The following is a 12,152-nucleotide window of genomic DNA, read 5'->3' on the forward strand; positions in this document are numbered from 1 at the left end:
CTGCTGCCAGCTCTGCCCCTCCCCCCAGCGCCCAGTGTCCTCACTCCAGACGCCTGGCCCGGACAGTGACCTCTCGGGCTCACTGAAGTCTGCCTGAGAACACCTGGGGGAGGGGGCATTGAAGAATGGCCGGGGAGCAGCACTGTGCAGGGCGGTGGTGCTGTGGGGACCAAGGTCCCCTGCTCAGCCTCCTCCAGCCCTGCCCTGGCTGCCCCTGAACCCCCCTCCCAGCCGGCTGGGCCCCACAGCCCTCTGAGCTGACCTCACCCAGCCACCACGTCCTCCTCCCTTGAGCCCTTCTTCCCAATTCTTTAGATTTTCAAATACTGTAAGGAGAGCTGCTTCCTGGAAGGCAGGGAATGTGGTCAGGGAAGAGCTACTGGTATTTGTGCTTGTTTCTGCAGTGACTGGTTTTCCCCGTATATATTTTTTTTTTTATATTGAGGCATAAATTTACAGACTAAAATGCACAGATTTTAAGGGTCATTTGACGAGTTATGACAAACGTCTACGAGCACGCAACCATCACCCTCAATCAAGGTGGACATTTCCATCATTCCAGAAAGATTGTCTAGTGATTTTTAAAAACTTTGGATAACATTCACGCTCATGGAAGAACACTGGGGTTAGCAACAGCTGTCAGGGCAGGCGGGCAGAGCCCTCAGGAAAAAGACTACCCACTGGATTCCCACTCCAAAGCTCCTGGGGGCAGGGACCCACATTAAAGAAGCGTCTAGTATCAAGCTGAAAGGCAGCAAACACCATAATCCCGCCCCACAAGACAACCCCTGCTGACATTTTGGTGTATGGTCCTCCAGTTTTCTCTCTCTACATATAAAGTTTTCTATGTGTGGTTTTTTACATACATGAGATCATATCGCTCACAATTTAGTATTTTCAAGCTTACTGTAAGTGAACATTTCCTATGTTGTAAAGCAGTTTGCAAGTATGATTTCTGGTGTGTTTGTGAAATTCTGCAACTGTTGATAGCATAAAGAGTTCATGCAGAGAGGGCTAAAGTTTTTAGATTTTACATTTTATTTATTTTTAGAATAAATAATACATATACCTGGCTCAAAATTCAAAAGGTACAAAAAGATACAGAATGCAGGCAACCACTGTGCCCGGCTTCTTGTTGAGGGGCTTGTATCTCTCCGCCTCCCCCTGCGCCCCCTCTTGAAACGTAAAAATGCTCCACCTTACAGTAGTTGGAAGAGTGCCTGGAGCCGCTGCACCACTGCGTGACCACCTCTCCTGCTCTCTCTGCGCATATACCATCTCCAAACCACAGTATCACGACCGTATCCAGGAAAGTGAACACTGATACAGTAACATTATGCAAGGGATGGCTGACAGCAAATTTCTACCACCAGGTACGTTGCTTTTTAACAACTGCATACTATTTCATCAGCAGAATGTGCCAGAGTTAACGCCACGGCCCCCTGAAATGTCAGGGTGAAAACATCCTAATTTGTGTTACGAGAAACAAGGCTGCACTGCGTCCAGCCTGACTTAGGGTGCATTTCTGAAGGGAGACCGCCAGCAGTGGGGCTCATTGGCTGGGGTGTCTTTAAGGCCTTGGAGGCACCATCAGCTACCTTCACCAGAAAGGTGGGGTTGTCAGCCAGCAGTCCCTGTGTGTGGAGCTCGGCCCTGCCCTCGTTCAGTTGTGGGCCTCAAGTTCATTACCCGATAGCCTTTGTTGTTTCAGGAACTGCACTTTTACCTCCTTTGTCCAGATGCATCTCGGTGTTTCTCTGACCCTGCTGACGTTGACGCGCGTTTAAGGTACATCCTCGACGCTGAAGTCCGTTTGTTGTAACTGTTCTCCCTTTAGAGTTTACGTGGGGTTTTAATCTACAGCATTTTTTCATTTTGAAGAAACGAAGTCTATACACTTACTTTCCTCTGTGGCTTTTCCAATAACTCTAGAGTTTAGAAAATGCTTGCCATCTAGAGACCAGACCTGACTTTGCTTTACCCTCTAGTATTTAAATCCACTTAGAATGTATTTGGGTATACTGTGTGAGGACAGCAAGCAACTGATTTTTTCTGTCCAAATAACTAAGCAGGGAAACTGTGCTCCCCCGTTGCCTCGGCAACAGTTTTATGATGCTGAGTCTCGGTAGAGCTGTGGTGCTGCTTTATCTCATTGGTCCTTGTGACTGTTCTGGGCCCAGGTCATCCTTGACATGCTGACCCCACAGGGCTCCTATCTGTCCTCCCTCTGGGTGAGTCTCACCTGTTTCTTCTTCCCAGGGCTGATAGGAGGCCGTGTGGCAACAAACATCACTGGTCTGTAGTCCCACGAAACTGGCTCCAGTCTCAGGGCTCCCTGTGACCTTGAGCAGGTCACTGAGCCTCAGAGCCTTGTGGGGCAGGGCGCAGTGGGGAGATAACTAGAAGCTGCACGTGTGAGGCCCAGGGCATGCCTGGCACAGTCAAGGGGGCAGGTTTGTGGGTGCTATGAATTCCTTCCTGCCTCCCTCCAACAAAAAAATCCCAGTGCGGATTTTGACTAAAAAGAAATGAAACCTAGAAACTTTCTTGAAAGGACTGATGTCTTGGCACCTACGTGTACCTAGTCAAACATGTCTTCATTGATTCAAGTGTTCCGTCTTCCCTAAAGCTGAGCCACTTCTCTGTACCGGGCCCACTATCTCTCGCTGCTGTTATGTGGTCTTTTTCGCGTGTTAATCTTCCCACTGGGAACTTCTGGTACTCAGTTTTGTTTCTTGGATGGAGACTTACTGAACCAGGGGCGTGAACTCCTCAAAGAGGGCCTGAGGCCTCTGAGGAGAAAACCAGCGCTCGGTCTCAGTCAGGTGTCCTCCCTATGTGCTACTGCGGCAGAGCCAGCTCTGGAGTGACCACACCCCAAGCTGGCCATCAAGTCCTGGCAGTGGGCGGTGGGCAGACATCAGTGGTAGACCCCTCCCAGCGTGGGAGGGGACGCCAGCCTCAGCAGTGTCTGCTGAGGGCCCCTCCTCAAAACAGCGGACTTGGCTAGTTTGAAAAAGTCTGTTGCACTGTGTCAAAGCACAACTAAAAATCAAAGCCAGAATGACAAGTGTACAAAGACCAGACCTGGGTGGGATTCTACTACCATCCCGCGGGGCTGGGAGAACTCCGCCGGCACCTAGAACCTAGCCGGCTGCCTGTTGATCACTGAACTTGTTTGTACAAAAGTGAGTGGAAGACAGACCTGGGATTTCGGCCTCTTGTCCTCACTGGACCTAGAAAACCCACTCCTCCTCCCAGCTGGTAGGCCCTGTCAGAGAACATATCTGTTGCTTTCCTGTGGCCTGGGGCTCCCTGGCACACTATTCATATAGAAAACAGGTATTGAGTGATGGGCTACAGGCCAAAGGCTGGCTAAAAACAGCGCTCGCTGGAGGGACAGGGCCATGGATTGGGGCAGACACATGGTTGGCTGGCCGGTCCCCATGCTCAGATGCCAGAGAGTGGGATGAGCACTGCAGGCTGGTCCCAAGGCCCAGTGCCTCTGGCACGGCCACAGCAGGCACCGGGTCCAAGTTCCAGGCTGTTGGCCTGAACCGCCCGCTGAAGGTGCTGGGCTTGCACATGGAGCCGGCCGGCATATGGGACTACCCTGTGAGCCGAGGCCACAGGAGGTGCACCCTCAACGCTGCAGCCGCGGGCAGCACCAGCTCAGGGCAAGCCAGGGAGGTCAAAAGGCCTCCCACTGGTATCAGAAAATACACGTCTCTCCAAATTTGTAAGATCTGATTTAAGATGAGGTATCTTACACAGGTTTCTAATACAACAAACAAAAAAGGCAATAACGAGTAGATTCATCCTCTGAGGGGGCTTGTGGTTTTCATGGTGCCCACCAGGAGTGTTGCTAAATGTCACTCTGAAGAGCTTGCTAAGACCTTTCTGGAGTAGCTAACATCGCTCAGCCACCCCCACCTGACCGGACCCTACACTGTCCCTGCCTCGGGGAGGGGATACACTTTCATACATGTGCACACTTACATATTCCATTTGCATCCATTGGCCTTTATTGTTGTCACTTGGAAGCATGGGCTCCAGAAGGCTGCCCTGCTCTGCCCGGTGCTGTTTGTGGTGTCTGAGGAGTGCGTGAATGTGTGTGTGGCTTGTGTGCTGTGTGCACACATGGATGTGTGTTCTTTATCCATGTGTAGCCCCGCACCTCACTCTCTCCAGGTGGAAGTCTAACATGGAATGTACTAGAACCTGTCTATTCAGGAGGCAATGGGCCCCCTGGGGTGGGAACTATTCAGTGCTGAGAGTGTCGCCTCCACTCCCACTGGCCCCAGCTACGGCCTCCCCTGCCCCAGCGAGGCTCCCCTGTCGCCACCCCCCCCCCAGTGGGACCCGGACCTCCCGCGACAAGCATGTGTCTACAGAATGCGGGGACTGTTGTGCACACATCTGGGAAGCAGCTACCGCCCAGAGGTGCCGGGGCCACTGGGCAGAGGCTGTGTGCTCTAGACAAGATGGAGACAAACAGATGACAGCAGTGTGGCCGGCCTGGCCAGACGAGGCAGATGAAGCACGTCCGTGTGAGTGGCTCAGCCCCGCCGAGTCCCCTGCAGAAGTCGCAGCCCCCTTCCCAAGTGCTTTGGCCAGCACCCCTTCAGATGACCTCCCACTCATCCTCAAAGTCCTCGGGGTGGGGCGTGGCGGTGGCCAGGCTGCCCTTCTGGGTGCCGAGCGAATGGCTGAATGTCTTTGTCAGACGCTGGAGGAGGTAGCCTGGTGGACCGACCGCCCACAGCTCGTCTGCAGCAGTCACTGCGGGGAAAGAGCTGTCACACACTTCAGGTCACCGGGCCTGGGGCCAGAGCTCGATGGGGTCAGAGACCTGGCCCACAGCAGACTTTTCTAGCTGGGGGACCTTGGGCAGGCCACTCCCCAATCTGTGCCTCAGTTTCTCCACCTCAAAAAGGGCTGCCCAGTGCCCTGGCCTCCTCACATGCCCTCCCTCAGGTGTGACCCTAGGCTGGGCTCCTGCAGGGGACCGCCCTCATCCTGGGAGGTGGAGGCCAGTAGAGCAGTACGAGCCCACTTTTCAGAGCCCCCCATACCCTCCACAGGGGCCCCGATAACCCCAGAGGAACATCGCAGCCTCGCGCCTCACGCTCCCCATGCCCGGGCACCTGCCTGTGACGCATGACATGTTTCCAGGAATTTTCTTCCAGTAGTCTCCAGCAGGGTTCTTGTCAGTGACACCGTACCGCCGGGCGAGGTCTCCATTAGGACAGCGGGCCCACACAGTCCTCACGCTCAGTGCCAGCTGACAGGCCTGCAGCCCTGTGGGCAGACACAGTGCATCCCCTGTGTATCCCAGGGGACGGGGGCTGTGGGGCATCCAGCGCCCTCTGGAAGGGACAGAGCAGGAGCCTGGGGACAGAGTGCCCTGTGGGCAGGGTCCCAGGGCCATGAAGGCCAAAGGTCATGAAGGCCAAAGGACCACCAGCCCACAGAAGGGTTCCAAGGACCAGGCTGAAGTTCTAACACAGAGAGGGCCTGGGGCGGGTCCACAGGAGTTCATGGCCACTTGTCACCTGCCTTAGGAGAGAAGTAGAAACAGTGGTGCTGAGAGGCGGGGTCAGCACGTCCATGTGCCCATGAGGCTGCTTTTACCGATAGCGATGCTGGGAGGGGGGTACCCCCACGTGACCACGAAGCGCCTCCGTGTTGACTGGCCGTATGCGGGGCTGCCTGGACACAGGTGGAAAGTGGCAGCGGGAGCCACTGTCTATACCTGGCACATGCTCCCAGTCGGTCCCCACCGGCATCTCCTCGGTGATCCCAGTGCGGACGTGCACGTTCCACTTGCTGTCAATGGCCCAAAGCATCTGGTCGTTGGGACTGGAGTGGACGCTGACCAAGATGACCCCAGCAGGCTGGAAGCAGGAAGGGATCTTCCTCAGGGAAGGAGGTGGTGGGGTAATAATATTTGTGGGGAAAGGAAGAACAGATGGAAGTTGGGAGGACAGAGGACATGTCAGAGCCTGTGCCATGGTCAGGCTGACTCAGGGAAGGGCAGGAGCCAGCGGCCAGGTGAGGGCCAAGTGTGGGCCAGGTGTGGGCCGGGTGAGAGCTGGTGAGGGCACAACTGAAGACAGAGGACACAGCCCCTGGCCTCAGAGCATGGTCTCCCATAGAAGAAAGACAGTCATCAAATCATTCTCAAAATGTCAGATGAACCCACACTAAGGGACGATCCATCAAACAACAATCCCAAACTCCCCAAAATCATAAGTCATGAGAAGATGCTTCCAGATTAAAGAGAAAGAAAAAGACATTTGTCATTCTGGTTATAAACTGGAATCTCTGGTATGAAAGTTTCATTTATTCTCTAATTCTAGCTTAACTTGTGAGTGTAGCAGATGCAATTCTTCCAAACAATTATCCCCTTTTATAAATTAAACTCCACCACTCATCTGTGGTGGCCTGCGTGCTGCTGTGATGCTGGAAGCTGTGGCATCTATATTTCAAACACCATCAGCGTCACCCATGATGGACAGGTTTCAGTGGAGCTGCCAGACTAAGACTAGGAAGAAAGGCCTGGCAATCAACTTCTCGAAATCAGCCAACAAAAACTCTATAGATCACAACAGAACGTTGTCTGATATAGTGCTGGAAGATGTGCCCCCTAGGTTGGAAGGCACTGAAAATACACAGTGGACACAACAATGGACTCAAGGATACCAACGATCGTGAAGGGGGCACAGGATTGGGCAGCATTTCACTGCGCTGAACACGGGGTCGCCATGAGCCAGAGCTGATCCAGTGGCAACAGCAACAAAAAAGACACGAAAAGAAATGTGACAGCTGCTGGGCAGCTAGAAGCAGCACGCAGCTGTGAGGAACCGTGATGGGGTGGTAGGAGGGCACACAGGGGTGCTGAGATGCAAGTGCTGCACCCGGCTGGACCTGGATGCTCTGTGGCCGACCACAATACTGTGGGTGCTGCACACAAGGGAAGGGGCCTTGTTCTGAGGGGGACATGGGAACAGGTCAGGGGCAAGAGGAAGGCCTCTGCAACACTCTCAGATGCAGACACGCAGGCGCATACTTGCAGTTCCATACCTGGACATATGGCAAACATGAAACGTGAATGACGGGTCAGCCAAGGAGAAAGCTCTGTGGGAGTTTACTGAAACGTATGCACATTTTGTTGGTCTAAAGTTTTCTCAAAATAAAACGTTTAAAAAAATTAAAACCACAACAAAAGCCATTGTTGTGGGCAATGGAAGGCCCTTCACCTGTGGCTGAGGCGGGAGTGTGTGGGGAGGGGGTCAGGAGAGGGACCTTCACCCGCGGCTGAGGCAGGGGGCTGCAGGGAGGGCGTCAGTGGAGGGACCTTTACCCACGGCGAAGGCGGTGTTATGGATTGAAATGTATCAACTTGGCTAGCCCATGACTGCCAGTACTGTGTGGTTGTCCCCCATTTTGTGATCTGATGTGATTTTCCTGTGTTGTAGATCCTAGATCTATTATATTAATGAGGCAGAATTAGAGGCAGTTAACAAAGCAGGACTCAATCTACAAGATTAGGTTGTGTCTTCAGTCAGTCTCTTTTGAGATATAAGAGAGAATCCAGCAGAGAGATAGGAGGACCTCATACCATCAAGAAAGCACACCTGGCAGCGGTGGGTGTTCTTTGGACCTGAGGTCTCTGTGCCGTGATGCTCCTAGACCAGGAGAAGATTGATGACAAGGACCCTCCCCAAGAGTGGACAGAGAAAGAAAGCCTTCCCCTGGAGCTGGAGCCCTGAATTTGGACTTGCAGCCTACTAGACTGTGAGAGAATAAACTTCTCTTTGTTAAAGCCATCTACTTGTGGTATTTGTTACAGCAGCATTAGATGACTAAGACAGGCGGGAGGGAGTGGGGGGGAGCAGCGGAGGGACCTTCACCCACAGCTGAGGAGGGAGGGTGCAGGGAGGGGGGCAGCAGGCCCTAGCTCCTTTGGGAAGGTATTTGAGGGAGCCCAAGCCCCACCCTCTGCACTGGAGGCACAGTCCACCTGGGAGTGCCCAATGATGTCTCTTGTTTTGACAGTGACAGAGCAGGGCTCCTCTCGGTGGTAAAGTTTCCCTTGACAAGACTTCATGAGGGGTGAGAGGAGGGGAGAACCAAACTGCTATCCCAAGTTCTCAAGGTCAAAACAAGTGAGACCAGATTTTGTTTACTCCAAACCACTGTATCACAGGATGAACCATACTCTTTCAGGGTCTATGGCCTCTCGGCAGAGTTTTGTTTCATATACTGAGATCTTGACTAGACAGGAAGCTCAAGTTAAGGTCCAAATTTTAGGGTGGGAGAGGACTCCCAGCCTGGGAGGCTGCCCCGCCCACCCCCAGGAGTGGCAGGGACTATCTTAGTTGTAAGGTGCAGTCCAAGTGCTGCTCTGCCTAGATAAGCTAGAAACAGGCCACTGGGGCCAGTTTCCTGGAATCAAAACAGGCTTGTTTTTGAGGTAAAATGCAGTGCTTGTTAACTCTTACGTCATCCAACCATCTCATCTTAGGTCCCCCTGGAACCACCTTGGTTCCCTGCAGATAAATGGCCTATGCTATGGCAGGCCCTCTGGCCAGCGTGTTCTGTGGCCTCTGACTCGCAGGGAGTACCTTCGCCAGCAGAAGCTTCCAGCAAGGACACTGTGCAAAAATCACCCCCACCCCCATCAGCCTATTCTCCCCGGAATTGGTTTTCTATCAGTTTTTCCAAGACTGTGAGCCGCTATGAGTCGGAATTGACTCGACGGCACTGGGTTTGGGTGAGCTGCCAGAATGGGGGTAAACCTGGGCTGAAAGGAAAGACATATTGAGAACTTCCCAGCTCAAGGACATGTTTATGGGGACAATCACTTTGGTATAGGCCTTTTATGAGCTGGGATCAAACTCACAGGGACATTTCATGGGCAGAAGGTGCGTTTACCACATCCCACTTGGGGGGCCGCCTCTGGAAAAGGCAGCAGTGACTGGGGAAGTGTTCAGGATTGCCTTTCCCTCCAACGCTGCCTCCCTCCCTCCCACCCGACACAGACTGAGCTCCACTACTCCTTGAGGCCTGAACCCCCACCGAGCCCCACTACTGTCGTCGGGGTGCCTGGGTTGTGCGTTTGCCCGCCCTGACCAAATGGCTGCTTGGTGTGCTTCCTGATTGTTGCCGGGTCTTTTTGGTTCTTCGGCATCTTCCCCATCTGTGGCAGCCCTCTTCCTGCTTCTGGTCCAGTCCTTCTAAATTTAAGAAGGCATGGACACCAGGCCTGCATTTAAAGCAGCAGTCGGTTCTGCGGGTGAGGCAGACACGCTGGAAGGAGCGGGATCCAGGAGTCAGGGAGCCTGGGCACGGGCCACACCTGCCCCAATTCACTGTGTGACCCATGACAGGTTCCCCCTCGGCCAGGTACCCTGGGAGGTTCCTCTGGATGCTGAGTTCCCCCGCACGGACCCTGGGACTCGGGGGACTGTCCTCTGGGCCTCTGACATTCAGCACAATGGTTCCCAACAAGCCTGGGGGGCCCTGCGCCCCCTGCAGGAGACATCCCAGCAGTGTCTCAGGAGCAGCTTTGCTGTTAAAACACACTGACATCAGAACAAGATTTAATTTGTTGAATGGGTTCCACTGCTAAACAATGTTGGAAAACAGTTGAGCTCAGAGTGTGAGGCGCCAAGGCTGGGTTCTGGATGCGGAATGCTCCCCTGGCTCCTGCTCCGCACCGCTGACAGTCCCCAGCAGAGCGAGCCTCGGCTAGATGTGCTGAAGAAAACACTCGGGTAGGTTTCCTGGGCGGCTGTCCCTCTCTATCCTTCTTGAGTGGGGCTGCCACGCCAGTCTGGATTACTGCCTCTGCCCGCTGCCCCCGACCCTGTCATTGAGACCAGTCCCCACTGGCTGCACGACTGGCTGTGGGGCCCTGCGTTGCCAGGATACGAGAGGACAGCAGAAACTTTATTCCGGCTACACTCGGCCAGGAGCCTCTGACAGCTGATCAAACAGTAGCCGCTAAGGGAAGGCCTCGTGCAAGGCCCTCTTTCTGACAGCATGTTACCTCTGGAAGGCCACATGCAAGCGGCCCCCAGCCCACCTGGGTTCTTGTGGTAGCACCCCAGGGCCAGTGTCCCCTCTTCCCTACACAGCCCAACCTGGCCCCTGAGTGCACTTCCCTGTGACCCTGCAGCCACCAGCCATGTTCTCTTCCTTCTGTTGGCTTCCTTAAACCCCACCCACCCACTGCCAGTTCTCTATCCCCTTCTTGCCCCTCTCATTCAACTTGACACCCCCCCACCAACACACAAGTGGCCAACACGTTTTGACAAATGTCTTTCTTTCAGATCTATCAAATTTCTCCCTTCTCCTGCCCAGGAAAAGACCTTTGTAATGTTATGGATAACAGTGTAAAGAATGAGAATTCCACAACACTTCACTATGCTCATGTAGAAACTGTACATAGATCAAGGGGCAGTCACTTGAACAGAATAAGGGGACACTGCATGGTTCAGAACTGGAAAAGGTATTTGGCAGGGTTGTATCTTCACTTTAATTATTCAATCTGTATGATGAACAAATAATCTGAGAAGCCAGACTATATGTAGAGGAACGTGGCATCAGGATTGAAGGAAGACTCATTAACAATCTGTGATATGCAGATTGACACAACCTTGCTTGCCAAGAGTGAAGACGACTTCAAGCACTTGCAGATGAAGGTCAAAGACTATAGCCTTCAATATGAATTACACCTGAACATAAAGAAAATGAAAATCCTCACAACTGGACAGATAAACAGCATCATAATAAATGGAGGAAAACCTGAATTTGTCAAGGACTTCACTCTGCTTGGATCCACAATCAATGCTCATGGAAGCAGCGGTCAAGAAATCAAAAGTCACATTGCATCAGACAGATCTGCTGCAAAAGACCTCTTTTATGTGTTAAAAAGCTAAGATGCCACTTTGAAGACTAAGGTGTACCTGACCCAAGCCATAGACCATCTCATATGCATGCGAAAGCTGGACAATGAAAAAGGAAGACAGAAATATTGACTTATTTGAACTGTGGAGTTGGCAAAGAATATTGAACCTACCGGGGACTGCCAGAAGAACAAACAAATCAGTCTTAGAAGAAGAAATACAATCAGAATATTCCTTAGAAGCGAGGATGGTGAGACTTCGGTGCTCCTACTTTAGACAATTGCTAGAAAAGAACATCATGGTTGGTAAAGGAGGGACTCAATGAAAACGAGGAAAAACCTCCATGAGATGGAATAACACGTTAGCAGCAATAATGAACTCAAACACCAATAATTGTGAAGATGGCACAGACTGGGCAATGTTTCATTCTGTTATACATCCTGTCACTACAAGTTGGAGCCAACTCAATGGCACCTAAGAACAACAGACCTCACGGCTGGTCACGGGGGATGTGCCACAGGTCTGAGTGGTCTCCTTCCACTCCTCCTCGACCACCCCCAGCACGTGCTTTCTAACAGTGTCTCATGGGATGCTCAGCCTGCTTCAAACTTTCAGCGTCCCTCCACTGTGACAAGATAACAAGGACTTCCCCAGGCCTCCCTGACTTGGCCCGGCCAACCTGGCAGCCCCTCGTGCACCCTGCTCCGTTAGCCTGAAGTGTCCCTTGTACTCCCTCGCTCCGCTGCTCATGGCTCTTGGCCCTGCTCTGTGAGCACAGGTAAAAGGATCTGTTTGAAGACTCAGCAGTGCGTGGTGTGTGTCTCTGTGGTGTTCCGTGGGAGTCCCCCATTGGGACACACCTGCACAGCTGCCCCTGCCCAGTACAGCCTGTGACCGGCTGGCCTCCACACAGAGGACTGAAGGCTTTGCACGGCTGCTGACCATCTGAGACCCAGGAGCATGCATTCTCCAGGCTGTATTTTCCCTACCTGAGGATAAGGGGGCTACACGATGTGTTTTCCAATTTCTCCTTCCAGATATAAAGTTCTGGGGGGAAAAGGGGACTTCGAGCATTCAGATTTGTACGGGCTACAAGCTGACCCACATAAGAAGGCGTCTTTGTGAAATACATATATTTTCTCCGATTATAAAAGCAATGTTCAGCCCATCAAAGACAAATATGGAAAACAGAAATGAATATTATAATCACAATTCTTTGATCAAATATAGTAATCT

General features: G+C 52.5%; 1 protein-coding gene across 4 annotated transcripts in view; it reads right to left on the reverse strand.

Moving 5' to 3' along the window:
* Window positions 1–475: 475 nt before the first annotated feature.
* The window catches only part of TECPR2 (tectonin beta-propeller repeat containing 2), a 128,933-nt gene continuing 117,256 nt past the window's right edge, over window positions 476–12,152 (reverse strand). The window contains exons 17-19 of one of the 4 annotated variants that reach the window (XM_064292945.1): window positions 5,756–5,897; window positions 5,152–5,301; window positions 476–4,782 (exon numbers count right to left, since the gene is read on the reverse strand). In XM_064292945.1, the coding sequence (XP_064149015.1) occupies window positions 4,625–4,782; window positions 5,152–5,301; window positions 5,756–5,897 (450 nt within the window). In that variant the 3' untranslated portion in view covers window positions 476–4,624. Of the gene's footprint in view, window positions 4,783–5,147; window positions 5,302–5,755; window positions 5,898–12,152 lie in introns of those variants that run through there. The other 3 variants (XM_064292944.1, XM_003408859.4, XM_064292947.1) reach the window with 3 other exon arrangements.

Source organism: Loxodonta africana, chromosome 10, assembly GCF_030014295.1.
Source record: "Loxodonta africana isolate mLoxAfr1 chromosome 10, mLoxAfr1.hap2, whole genome shotgun sequence".
Classification (NCBI taxonomy): domain Eukaryota; kingdom Metazoa; phylum Chordata; class Mammalia; order Proboscidea; family Elephantidae; genus Loxodonta; species Loxodonta africana.